Raw genomic sequence first — 14482 nt, forward strand, 5'->3', positions numbered from 1 at the left:
AATGGAATATTACTCAGCCATCAGAAAGGATGAATACCCAACTTGTACATCAACATGGATGGGACTGGAGGAGATGATGCTACGTGAAATAAGTCAAGCAGAGAAAGTCAATTATCAGATGGTTTCACTTATTTGTGGAACATACGGAACAGCATGGAGGACATTAGGAGAAGGAAGGGAAACATGAAGGGGGGCGGAGAATCAGAGGGGGAGATGAACCATGAGAGACGATGGACTCTGAGAAACAAACTGAGGGTTCTAGAGGGGAGGGGGGTGGGGGGATGGGTTAGCCTGGTGATGGGTATTAAGGAGGGCACGTACAGCATGGAGCACTGGGTGTTATATGCAAATAGTGAATCATGGAACACTACATCAAAAACTAATGATGTAATGTATGGTGACTAACATAATATAATAAAAATTAATTAATTAAATGAAAGCAAACAAAAACAAAAAAACAAAACAAAAGTTTGAGAAGTCTGGAACAGCCTGGTACACAGGAGAACAATCAATAATTTAGTTTACTGGAGTGTAATGTGTTCAAAGATTTGGAGGGAAATTGAAAGATTTGACTAAGATACATCCAGGACCAGATCCTAAAGGTTTAAATACCTGATGGTGACCTGATGGTGCTGGGGATGGGGAGCCATGGAAGGGAACTGACCAAGGGATGGCCGCCGAATCAGTTATTTTAGGAAGAACATGCTGGTGGCAGCTAGCTTTATGATGTTTCTCAGGCATTATTTTTCACTTTATAGGTCAACTGCAACTCTGACTATTAGAGCCCACCATATATTTATTTTCAGGCATTAGAATAAGAATAAGGAACATTTAAGAGGGATTGGTCCTGTGTTTCCCCACCTTCAGTCTGTTTTGTGACATGTCATGATTTTTCTCTTACCTACAAATGGTTTTTACTCTAATTTGTTAAATATTTTTTCACGACCCCAAAAGGGAAAATGTAGGTCCCCAAGCAATAACATTTGTTAAGTTGCAGGGTTAGCCACTGCTCGTATATTATATTTTAACATAAGCCCAACTATTAAAAATGCCCATCAAGTTACTACCCTAAAATCCCCCTTTAGGAAACACAAGTCCATCTGCTGCTGTCACCTTACAGGTGAGGAACTGATGTGCAAGTATGTCAAATGATGTGCCTACGTCCTTATGTATGCCTATGATGTCCCAAACACAGTTCTAGGTGCTGGGGCAACAGAAATCACAAAACGAAATCACTGCCCTCAAGCACTCACATTCTAGTGGCCGACGGAGACAATAGACAAATAATGATGCAAGGAGGTGCCATACCGCCCCATACGGTGAAGGGCTGTGAGAAAGACACAGTGTGCCTTCAGGTAGCTTGTCAAGGAAAGCCTCTTAGCGGCCCCTGATGTGCTCAGGGAGCAAGCTGTGGGATATCTGAGGATGGAGCTGTCCAGGTAGAAGAACTAGGAGCAAAGGCACCTGGGTGAGAACTTGCCTGACATGCTCAAGGAAGAGCCAGGAATTGTAAGGAATGGTGCCATGAAAGCCTGGATCTTCGGCCACCAGCCCTCCCCTGCAGACCCATCATGCAGACCCCTTTTTCCTATACCAAGGGCTGAGCAGCACACACCAGTCCCAGCCCGCTGCCCGTTTCAGGGGAACACAGCCATGCTCGTTGGGTCGCGTGTCGCCCATGACTTCTCTGGTGTTACAACAGCAGAGTTAAATGGCACAACAGAGATTATATGGCCCACAAAGAGCCTAAATGATTTGCCATCTGGCCCTTGAGAGAAAATGTTTGCTGACTCGTCCTCTGTATCATGCTCTTTGTCACTGTTGTCATCAAATGTGGACATCACAGAAAAAAAAAATGCCTTGGACATCTTTGTAACAGTGAAATATGCATTTTCCATTTTAAAACCTAGTTTTTACGTGTAGAAAACCTGATTTCCATTTTTAAAATTGAGTTAGGTACCAGTGGAAAGTTTTTAGTATATTCTATTCGAGTGTGATTTTTTTTTCTTCAATGATGAATTAGGAGAATAAGGTAACTCTGCCACTACATAAAGAACAACCATAGTCAGCATTACCCTTGTGGTTTCCTCTTGTTAGTATTCAAATTATATTCTCTCTAAACTACATCTGAAACAGGCTGGAAATATATCCTGTCAGGAGTTGCGTTGTTGGGTGATGCACAAGATTTTAAAAAGATCCATATGGACAGTGTGGCCCAGAGCTACAAGTCTCTTTGGAACTAATTACCTTCTCGAATCAAAGGGTCCTGAAGATCATCTGTGACCGCATGTGAAAGCGTCGTGGTCTGACTTTACCTTGGGCCTCCCTTTCTCTAAACAAAAGTGCTCATGGTTCTGGTGATAATTCTTTTGTCTTTGGTCTAAAGTTCACGGAAGATGCCTCATATTCTTGTCCCTATCAAATATTTCTATTCCTATAAAGGAAAAGTAAGCAAAAAGGGGGAAAAATGAGTAAGACTAGAGAGAATAGAATTGAGAAAAATATGGGGGCAGTACTTAAAATGCTCAGTATGAATGTGAGTGAACTCAAGATTTAGAATAAGTCAGATGAAGGCTTGAAGTAGTATCTGGTGAGGAAGGAGGTTGAAGAAAGCTGAATTTTTCAAGTATTTCTTATATCGGAGGGATCATCTGTAACCAATTTATTTAGTCACGCAGACAGTCTACAGACTACCAGCCCCGTGTCTCTCAGGTGCTTGCCTGCCCGCCAGCCACCCCCCTCTCCTTCCTCCTCCTCCCCCTGCTCCCCCTCCTCTCCCTCCCACATCTGGTCTTTCTCCTTCTCTTCTCTGTTCCCTTCCCCCACCCCTCCTTCAGACTCTAGAAGACTCACCCAGTACATTATAGAAATTTTCTTCCCACATGTTCTCCACTGAGCCTTCTCTATTCTTTTTTAAAGATTTTATTTATTTATTTGACAGAGAGAGAGAGACAGCACGAGCAGGAACACAAGCAGGGGGAGTGGGAGAGGGAGAAGCAGGCTCCCCGCCAAGCAGGGAGCCCGATGTGGGGCTCGATCCCAGGACCCCGGGATCAGGACCTGAGCCGAAGGCAGACGCTTAACGACTGAGCCACCCAGGCGCCCGAGCCTTCTCTATTTTTAAAAGTAATCTCTACACCCAATGTAGGGCTCACACTCATGACCCAGAGATCAAGGGTTGCACGCTCTACTGACTAAACCAGCCAGGCGCTCTCTTTTGGCTGAATTCTTCCTAAGTCGCTTCCTGAACTGCTCATCCCAGTGGCTTCCTGTTATCTTAAGCTTAAGGAAACCTTCTGATCACAAAGAATATAGTTTTATGACTACAAATATAAGATTAGAGGAAAAAAACTTAGCAAAATATAGAAAAACAAAAGGAAGAAAATAAAAATTAGCCACAGTCTCCGCTTTAGTATAGTTCCCACCTATTATGTCTGTAGGTATTTTAAAAATCTAATTATTATTCACTATTTAATGCCTGCTTTTCACACATGAGAATGTGTGAAGATACATATTTCTCTATGTAATTAGTCTTCTGAAACTTGATTCTGATCATCGTAAAATGGCAAGTTCCATAGTTTCATTAGTCTCCCGTTGATGGCCTTTTGTTTCCAATTTTACTGTATTATAAATAAAGCGGCAATGAACATCTTTATGTGCTCACATCTCTGGTGATTCCCTGAGAATAGAATGCATGGGAGTGTTCCCACTACATGAAAAGTGGGGATGCACATTATGGAGGCTGTCACTCCATACCATTCTGTAGCCAAACTCCTGAAGACAAGCACAGGGACTTCTCCATCATGTGTTTAATGCTAAAACTCAGTCTGCTGTTCCACTTGCATGTACTGCTTCCTCGGTTGAAGGTCATTTGAAGCAATTTATTGATTTTTATGTCTGGGGAACCTCAGTATGCGACAGACCAGAGTTTGAAGGAGATCAGTCTTGGAAAGAGCAGAAAAGCAAGGAGAAGGTGAAGGATTCCATCCAAGTTTGGGACAAGTCCTCCGGTTATGCTATGACTCCCCACGAGCATTCGCATAACGCCTACTAGGTATTTTCGGGAAAAGTGAAAATCAAAGTGGCCCTGCCCTCAAAGATTTACAGCCCAGGTGGTTGACCATAAATACCCCTTCTCTGCTCTGACTTCTGCCCGCAGGGAGAGAGCGGTCCTTTGGAGATGAAATGCTTACATATTTACTTTTTACAAAGTATTCTTGCCTTGTTGAAATTGGAGCTCTTTTTCCTCCCAATTTGTTCACTTATGTAGGTAAGAACTACGGTTATCTGAAAAACTCACCCTTGGGTGATGTTTGAAAGAGCCCCTTTTGTGTGAGCCAGAAGCTCCCAGTTGGGTCACCGCAGGTCAAAAACCATCCTGGTGTGAGCTGCTTTCAGTCCGCGTCCGTATTCTGGAATGCTCACTACTCCTCTCTTTTTCACAGGGAAATGGGAGAGTGTAGGTTTCTGATCACACATTTGCAATTGCAAGGGAGGGGCCAAGGATGAGAAGTGCAATCAGACAAGTTTTATCATTTATTGACACTTTAGAAGTTGTGGAAAGCCACTGGCCAAGTCCAATTTTATTCTGCTTGGGCTCATGTTCAGGGACCAAACTATTCTTTGTGAAACGTGCAGAGCTGTGAGCAGTTCCTCTTTAAAGAAACACTATCATTCCATTCTTTGGGGAGGCAGGAACAATGCCCCTTGTGTGTTCGAACCACTCAGAGCATTAACACACTGTTTCCTTAGAAAGGTTTGCTTTCCCGAGTTGAACTTTGCAAAACTCAGAACACCTTATCACACTTTCAGAAGCCTTCTCTCTGAAAATGGAAAAAGGAAAGGGGGGAGAGCCTGTTGGGACTTGTGCCAGTTAAATCCGATCTCTCCGGGGATTTGTTTTTCTTCTGGCGTCAGATTAGATGTTCAAATCAAGCAGTGTTTGAGGGCTGCAAGGGAATGTCCATGGGATTCTTAGTGAGGCTAATCCCAAAGCGGCACATTCCAAGGGGCTAATCTGCCCAAGTTCATTGCTTACTTGAAACGTCTCTTGGGGGAAGAGCTGGGCAAGTGGCTTTTTTTCCAGTGGGCGGTCATAAGAGCATTATTAACGGGATGACCAGCCCCAGACACAGCAAAATGAAAGCAACAGGACCTGCTCGTGGGACTGCCTTTGCCACCACCCAGAGTCAGTGCTCAGGTAAAATGATTTTGGCTCGTTTTCTTCTTGTTCAACCTCCCAGTAGTGGATCAGGGGAACCTAGAGGAAGACCAAAGGAATGCCCAGGTTGATGCTGAAGGAAAGCTAAAGTCAAAAAGGAATACAGGCGTTCAGTACCTTTGGGTCTTTGGTGTTTTGTTCCGATTAGGACAGAGTGTACATTTGAAACAAGAGAGTCTCAAAATAAGGAACATAGTGAAACTTCACTCGGTTGGTTCTATAGATTCAGTGGACTCTTTTTTTCTCTCTCTAATCTTGTGATTACTGGTCTGGGTTGTTGTTGTTCTGTTAAGTTTTGTTCCTAAAGGGTGGATTGCAGTAGCACTTTCCAAGACTTTCTGGAGACAGATTTAGTACATACTCGATGTATGTACTTGTAAACCATTCCTGCCTGGAGAAGTTCTTGATCCTATAGCTGGTGGGGAGCCAGGAGTACAAAGCATCAGAGTAATTGGGGCAACTAATGTTTGTAGCAGAATCTTTGTGAAAAAGAAGTGAAACCTGACTAAATGAAATAACCTAATTTTTTTTTCCCTTTAGAGGCAATACTTACAGCTTTTGTTTGTTTCTATCATTTGTATCCTTTATTGACTGTACATTTTACTTGCAAAATTAGTACTTTATTCTTTGAGGGTAATCATTATACTTTGTTCAAAATATGAATGTCCTCATTTTTGTTTTCAATACGAAGTCCTTTAATTATTAGCCTTTGAAACCACTTCCCTATTACACATCACACATGACTGATAATGCAGAAAGACAAGAAAGAAAATAGCCCTTCACAAACTCAGTTATGGTGATGTGGCCGTTCTACCTTTAGAAAAGAATGTACAAAGTGATTTTCTAAGGTCTGATGGAAGCCATCTTTTCTGAGTACATGAGGCTTCCAAAGCATATTTAAAAAGAAAAGATTTGAGAGCACCCTGTCCATTGAAGTTTTGCATTAGAAGAGAATTATAGGGTCAGTAAGAAACATGGCATGTCAAAACTATTTCATGCTTTCTAACAACAAGGATAGCCATTCTGAGCTAACTTACTTGGATATTGAAGCCAAGGATGAAGCTCACGCAGAGCAGTTCAAAGCCTTTGGACAAAAGAAAAGGTAATTAGTTTGGGGAACAAGTTAAACCATGATTATACATCAAATTTGCCCTCTTCAAGAAAACAATTTTAAAAATCTAGTATCTGCCCACACTGAAGACCTGAATAAAAGCACAATACAGCAAAGCCCACAGTAGAGCATAATCAATTATGCATGATATTTTGTAGAATTTCTAATTCATGTGTTATACATGCACTCTTTCTATTATGTATTGTACTTTTCTTCTTTCAAAAACAGAATTCAATTCAATTATGAATGTTGGACAGATTTTTTTTTATATCACATTCCTTCCCCACCCCCTCCCAATTTTCCATGCCTCTGCAAGGGAAATGGTTAATCTGCTGGTAATAAGAAATGGAAATTGATCTTCATTCCTTTCACTAACAGTGAGGTAGGATTTTCACCTTCAAGAAGGTAATTAAGTTGCTAAACTGAAATAAGTCAAGTTACTTTATTTTTTAAAAACTAACAAGTTGGCAATCTCTCTATGTAGTAATTCTGACTAAAACTTCCAGGGTCTTCCAAGCCGAAACTGGGATCCATGAATGAGACAAATAATCAAGGTGTCCTTGGGAAGTCTAATTCATCTGTCATGGTCCCCCAGATTCTCAAGTTAGGAATCCTGTTGGAATCACATTTCTTTGTTGGAGCTCTTATAATGATCCACCTTCTTTTGCTTCTTGTTCCTATTATAATGTCTTCCTAACGTCCCACCCTAATCCTTTATCCTAAAGAGAGAGGTAGAACACAGAAGAGTATGTATTACTCCACGTGTGGGGACCGAGGTGAGGGAAGAGGAGGGAAAAATGCAAGTATGAACTGGGTCTAAAGTCATGCCTCTAGGAGTCCAGCTCTGTCCAAAAACCAAGGCACTCCCGGGCATGCCCAGATGGCACTGCCCAGATCAAGGGTATTTAGTATCAATAATATGTAATTTGGAAAGGCAGTTTAGCAGAGTGGGTAAGAGTGTGAACTCTAGTCAGACTGCGCAAGTTCAAATTCTGGCTTTAAAATGTACTTGCTGCATCTCTCTGCCTCAATTTCTTCAATGGTAAAATGGATATAATAGTAGTACTTCCCTCATGGGGTAGTATGAGGATCCATGGAGATACTACATATATGGCATATTTCCAGGCACATGAGGAGCCCTTTGCAAGTGTTAAATATCGAGCACCTACTGAGTTCCAGGTGCTCTCCCTGAGTCATGTGCTTTGGTAAATACAACAATGTTCTGAGGTGGCTACGATTATCCTCGTTTTATAGAAAAGACTCAGGGATATTAAATAACTTTTCTATATACCATTTTTAGTGGCCAACTAGGCCTTCTTGGAGCCTATGATCCCCAGTGCAAAGAGAAATCAAACTGGGTCAGGTCTATTATAGCAGGTTCATAGTGCTCTTGTGTGAACATGCATCTGAACTTTTAGCACCAGAACCAACCCAGCACGGGTCCCTTTTCTTGAACTGAAACATGGTACCCAAATAATAATGATAACAACTTGGTGTGTCAGCTATTATTATTGTGCCCATTTTATAGATGAGAAAACTGAGGACCACAGAAATTATGTGACTTTGTCCAGCCCATAGAGTCCCACTCATGCCACTTTTTCTAACAGCAAACCTTTCACTCTATCCGTAATACTGCCATGCCTTCTTTCTCTTGGGGAGTATTGGCTGGCACTCCCCAAAATTTGCAGATCCTTCCCCAAAAGATCCTTCTGAATTCTAGCCAAAGTGGGCCACAAAGAAGAAAGGAAAGTGCATTCTCCCTTTCCTGCTCCCCAAGGTGTAGGGAAAGTTGGTTTCAAATGTCCAGTGAGGAATATTTTTACCATCTTTCTGCCAAGAGATGTTATCAATGAAAGTATTCAGTGTCTAGGAAAAATCACAGCCTATGAATAGTCTAACTTACAGGCTTTTCGCACAGATAAAGCCTGGTTATCTACGCTGCTCAGCTCATTTCTGTTGCTAAGATGCAGCCACTAGCTTTTCCTATATATTTGAGAAGAAAAATCTTTGTGAATAGACACTGGGGCTTTCTTCATGCCCAGCTGACAAACAGAATGGCAAACATTACCTTTGTGGTTTGAGGGTGCAGAGGGCCACCTGGACCCAGGGATCTCAGAGACAGGCTAGGTGCTCCTTTTCATGTAGATAGTGCATAAACACTGAGAAGTGCAAGCATCCCTCATGTTGCTACTTTTACAATGTTCTTTGTCATACGAGATAACCACTGCCTTCTGCGCTACAGGCTTGCATAGACTCCATCATGAGAGAGGAGAGAGGTGGGACCCTAAGGGTTGAAAGCAAACCAGACCCTCGCATAGTTTATATAGATGTTTGGGTCCTTGGCAGATTCAGTATTAATTACAGCCAACGTACAGGGGCTTGTTAACAGTTAACACTGGTCACTGAGGCCAAGTAAACTGCTAAGTTGTACTTTGGCCCTGTATATTTTATTAATTTTTTTATGGCCCTGTATATTTTAAGGGCATAAATTTAGTCCTGATACTGTGTTAAAGATGATACCATATGGAAATAACTTTACAAGATGCTCTAACAACTTCTGTCTTAAATGCTTAGAAAAGGAATCTTCTGAGTAGCTTATAGGATCTCATGGGAGACTCCTGTACTTTTTCAAGAGCTGGCAAACAAAGGGGTAAAAGCTATGGGATGTACACTGTGCTTTGGAACAAAGATGGTACAGTTTGCTGGAGCTTCCTTTATCCTTCAGGGAACCCAATCTCAGTGGCCGGACTTCCTGGTGGACAGTCCCAACAATGCCCATTCTAAGAAGCTGTGCTTCCTGTGCTTAAAGACATGTGGAATTAAAAAAGAAAAGAAAGGAAAAGAAAAAGTGCTATCTTCCTTCCTTCCAAAAGCATTACCTGTGAAGTTCTGGACTGTGATAAAGACATTTATCTTCCTTATGCTTCCATTTCCTTTTTTTCCTTCTGTATTTAAGCACTGCTAATTAGGATCTTAGAAAAAGCATCATGATGGATTAGAGCTCTTGAATTATATAATTCTCTTACCATTTCTCTTTCTTTCTTTCTTTCTTTTTTTTTTTTTTTTGAGCAAGAGAGGTGGGAGGAGGGACAGAGTGAGAGGGAGAGAGAGAATCTCAAGCACATTCCCCAACAAGCACAGAGCTGGACTCGGGGCTTGATCTCACAACCCTGAGATCATGAGCTGAGCCAAAATCAAGAGCTGGATGTTCAACTGACTGAGCCACCCAGGCTCCCCAGTTTCTCTTTCTTTCTATAAGGAAAATCAAATGGAAATGTTAGCCATGAGAACTTCATATTTACTTACATATATATCCCCCACCACTGAATATTTGTTATTTACAAGGATATAAACCTACTGCTCTGTGTTTTTCATTTCCTCCATAAAGCAATGTTTTTCTGCCTTCAAAAATCATTAAGAATTTGTATATGGTTCCATCACTAACATTTTTTTTATTATGGTCATTTTCTTTGACTTGATATTATAATGTTGACCTAATCAACAACTTCTGGTAGCAACTGATTTTGTTATATGCAGTGTCTATGTGTGAAGTAAGCACAATTTCAGTTCAGCTTATGAGATACCAGTCTATTACGTGATTATGAAATTTTGTTTCCTATGCAAAAATACTTGGAGGTTATGTTCACCTTTCTTCTTCTTCTTCTTTTTTTTTTCAGGCTCAGAAATCCTGGATAGAAAGAGCATTTTATAAAAGAGAATGTGTTCACATCATACCCAGCACCAAAGACCCCCATAGGTAATCTTGCCATTTCTATAATGAAGTGAGAACACAGAGTAGCAATTACGGGAAAAAACTGCAATAGTAATCACTCTCCATTGCAAGGGAACCAACGTCAAAGATCATTTCTTTTAATCTTTGCTGCACATCTCTGCAGCAATATTATATGTATACACCACATAATATGCCATGCCTGCAGTTAATTCTCTAACAGCCTGTACAAAATAACAGATAACCCATTGGGAAGGAATTAATCACTGTCTATAAGTGGGTTATATGTATTTTTAGTATGGTTACTGATTTTTCCTTTTAAGCATTTCATCAAAATGCTTAGTTTGTACCAACATTCTCTGTTAAAATGAAAAAAGCTTTTTAAATAAAAGACTCCGAGCAGATTACTAATTAGACTGCTGACCTTCAGATTCCCGTCCAAGCACATTTTTAGTATCCTATTACCTTACCTTTAGTATCCTACTTACCTCCCTGATTTTGCCTTAAAAACTAACAGCATATAAGGTAGAAAGCATTTGGGATGCAGTAACATATGAATGTCTGGAAATGCCTTTATGAAAAGGCAACATAATCAAGCAATTTAAAATACAGGCTGTAGAGTCATATAGACTGGCTGTGTAACCTTGAGCAGATTTCTTAACCTTCAAAACTGCAATATTTTACTCATAAAATGAATGTGACATCGTTAGTGTAATATTTTACTCATAAAATGAATGTGACATCGTTAGTGTTTAATAACTGATAACTGTGTAACAATATCATTATTAATAGTTATAATAGTCATACAAGTAAAGTATGAAGGATATGTATCGGTATTATTACTAATAATAGTGGTAGTGGAAAAGTATGAAGGATATTTTCATGATGTGAGGAGTGAATTTTGTTTTCAAATATCTTGTGAATAGGATTTTCACCGTTTCTTTGGGAACACTTAAGCTGTAGATTTTTATTCTCAGACTTGGATATTTGACAGTGAATGTCAATTGAGGAAAGACAAGTTAGGTGACTCACATATGAGTGAGAGCTCTTATTAAATGTGCATGTTAAGATTCTTCCTTCAAAGCTGTTCAGTGGTTTTCATGCAAGATTTGATAGATGGGAGGAGTAAGAAGTAGAAAAATCTATAGGGGGGTGCCTGGGTGGCTCAGTCGATAAGCGTCTGCCTTCCGCTCGGGTCATGATCCTGGGGTCCTGGGATTGAGCCCCGCTTTGGGCTCCCTGCTCGGCGGGAAGCCTGCTTCTCCCTCTCCCACTCCCCCTGCTTGTGTTCCCTCTCTCGCTGTGTCTCTCTCTGTCAAATAAATAAATAAAATCTTAAAAAAAATCTATAGGGCTTTTGTTCACAGGTTCTGATCCAGAACAATATGGCAGGTCTGAAAGGGGTGGGTGGAGAAGGCCTGGAGGCATGTTATAGCTTATCCAGCTAAAGGATAATGAGGAGGAGCAGAAAAGAAAATCTGTATGTCAAGTAAATCCTGAGTTCATTATTTGCCTGATAAAGCCACATCATGGGATTCTGCTAAGAGCCGACTGACTGGCTATGGTCTGTCGATTTCTCTGGCAGGTTGCCCTTAGGTGGGTGTTCCAATAATGGCAGATACAAGGGATTCACTTTGACCTCCTCTGATGCAGGTGTTGCTGTGGGCGTCTGATCGGCCAGCATGTGGGCCTCACTCCCAGTATCTCCGTTCTTCAGAATGAGAAAAATGAGAGTCGCCTCTCCCGAAATGACATCCAGTCCGAGAAGTGGTCCATCAGCAAGCACACTCAACTCAGCCCGACGGATGCTTTTGGGACCATTGAGTTCCAAGGAGGTGGCCATTCCAACAAAGCCATGGTAATCAGAAACCCATTCAGTCGCTTCCCAAATTCTTTCTCACGTCCTGCAAAGCAGAGGTGAAGAGCTGGAGATTGAGCCTTTGGGCTCAGTCCCACCTCTGCCAGATCCAGGCTGGGCAAGGGGCTCTGATGACCTTGGCCCTGTGCATCTCTGCTCTCCTCTACAGAATGGGGGAAAGAAAATTCCTCCCAGGACTTTTTAGATAATTAGTATGATTATCGGATGCAGTGACTATTGTTATTATTAATAATAACAAGTAGCTTTCTATAGTGATCCACTGTTTATTATGTTACTCTCTGGGTCTCATCCCTTGGGGCATGTTTTTCTGTCTCCTTTGGTAAAAAAGAAAAAAAAAAGGAAAAAAAAAAATCTTACCTTTAGGTTTCTGTTTTGTTCTATTGGTAACTAGCATTCTTTCAATTCAAGGTAGAAATGATCAACCCAGACTGTTCTAACAGAGGTCTTGCCATCTAAAGTGAGTGCTTTTGCTCCAAGCAGCTGTGTTCAATATAGTTCTCAGTAGAAGAGCTCCATATGAAAAGCGTTTTGTTTGGAACGGAGGCTTTAGGAAATAATACAGATTTTACTTCTAAGCGTTGTTGCTTCTAAATTTCAGCTTTCATCATGAACCTCTCCCTACTTGGCCGACAGATTTTTTTCCAGGAGAAAAGTATACCATATGTTTTTGGAAATTCTAGAAATGCTATATTTCAATAAGCTTGCTTCTAACAGAGAGAGTTAGTTGAGGGTGGGGCAGTTGGAGGTGACCGCTCTAAGGCTCACGAAGTTTTCCGAGTTTGGAGAGGAAATTTTGCTTAGAGAAGCATACTGCAAAATGCAAGGGAAATCACTTCACACTAGTCACAGACTAAAAACGTGCAAAAATCCACCTCTCTTCCCTCTTTCATCTCTCCTCCCCTTTCCCTCTCTTCCCCTACTCCTGCAGGATTTTCTTCACCACGAATGGCTGACTGAGCTATTCTCTTAGTTTTCCCCTAAGAAAATCAATACTGAGCTATACATTAGAGTAAAAACAATTTTGAGCAGTGTATTGGGAAGAAGAGGATGCTATGTGCAGCCCCCTGTATGGCCTGGGGGGAAAAGCTGGGGGAGGGGTGTTAGTCTTGGCCTGTACAGAACCAAGGGTAATGGAAATTTGGCAATGTCCTCATCCACCCAAGGGATGTGTTCCCCTACACAAAGTCATTAAGAGTCCCCAGCTCAGCACAGTTCCCATTCACAGTATGGGATTGAACTATATACCCTGGGGATCCTCTGGAAACATGCATTAATTAAAAGTCATGTAAGTTCATCCTTTAAGAAAAGTGCTGCAAAAAAAAGAAAGAAAGAAAGAAAGAAAAGAAAAGAAAAAAGAAAAGAAAAGAAAAGAAAAGAAAAAGCAAAGGGATGGAAATGGATCCATGAGGGGCCAAAGCTCTTCATTGGAGATGAGACTATGATAATGTTGAGAATGAAGTGCGCCCCCAAAAGAGAGAAAGTCCCACAGATGAGGAAGTGGCTTATTAGGCAATGATCACTGTGGAGTGGTACACCCAGTGATGTCATAGAGTGTTTGAATGGTGCCTGCGAGCTTTGTGCCCCACGTCGCACAGCTGATATATGATATATGTATATTACGACATTTAGCAGCAGAGGAAAAACTTGAAGAGGCAAATCTTTCCCTCTCCTCTGGAAGTGTGAATACATAGGACATCGAACTTTGATAGCCCTCCCCAAGCCCCACGTAGCTCTATGAAACCCAGAACTCTCTGTCAGCAATCAGGTTAGGAAAGATCAGCTACATGATTTTAGATCCCAATGTAAAATGAAAATGTAGGTCCCCAGCTGGGGCAGGGAAGGCAGTCCCCCGTTGCCATGGCTGACAACCCCAACTCACAGTAGACAGGCAACAATCTAGGGCTGTCTCCGTAGTGGGACATGCTCGGGTTCTGTTGTGGGAGAATCTTTCCACCAACTCACCCAGGAAACACACCACAGCACGACTAGCCTAAGGCAGAGACAGCTACTTCCTTGCTCTGTCCTGAAAGGCTACAGGAAATACATCTAACCCTGCCCCTCCCCTCGCCTGCCACCAGGTCCCAGTCAGTGATGGAGGGTGATGATGGAGCACAAACCCCATTTCTTCCCCAGGCGAGATTGGGCTGGGGAGGCTCAACTGGCTGGGACACCAGAGGTGAGAGCAGGTGGCTGAGATCCCCTGTCCCAGGGAGGCAGCAGGAGGAGGTGGGAAATGGGACCGTGGACCACATGTGAACTGAGGCCCCAAGCCCTCTGTGCATGCTCTACCGTCCCATCAGACTTCACGTACAAAACACAGATTCAAGGATAAAACTGTTAAGGATTTCAAGACAGCAAGTGCAGAGCATTAAACTCTAAGCACTGCCTTTCTGAGCAGTGTGACCATGAAGTGGGCCCTGAGATTAGGTCTCGCATGTCCTTGATGGTCTCAAAGCAGACACTACAAGGAAAAACCTTTCTTTCAGAGTCTAATCAGCCAAACGAGGACCAGTTTTCTTTCTTTCTTTCTTTCTTTCTTTC

General features: G+C 41.8%; 1 protein-coding gene across 1 annotated transcript in view; it reads left to right on the plus strand.

The window, feature by feature from the left end:
- Positions 1–14482, plus strand: part of TRPM3 (transient receptor potential cation channel subfamily M member 3) — an 816058-nt gene that overhangs the window by 553634 nt on the left and 247942 nt on the right. Inside the window, exons 2-3 of the mRNA XM_025891560.2 lie at positions 10010–10089; positions 11716–11920. Coding sequence (XP_025747345.2) covers positions 10010–10089; positions 11716–11920 — 285 coding nt within the window. The remainder of the gene's footprint in view (positions 1–10009; positions 10090–11715; positions 11921–14482) is intronic.

This window comes from Callorhinus ursinus, unplaced genomic scaffold (genome assembly GCF_003265705.2).
Source record: "Callorhinus ursinus isolate GAN/ISIS: 27379988/994484 unplaced genomic scaffold, GSC_fseal_2.0 scaffold28, whole genome shotgun sequence".
Lineage (NCBI taxonomy): Eukaryota > Metazoa > Chordata > Mammalia > Carnivora > Otariidae > Callorhinus > Callorhinus ursinus.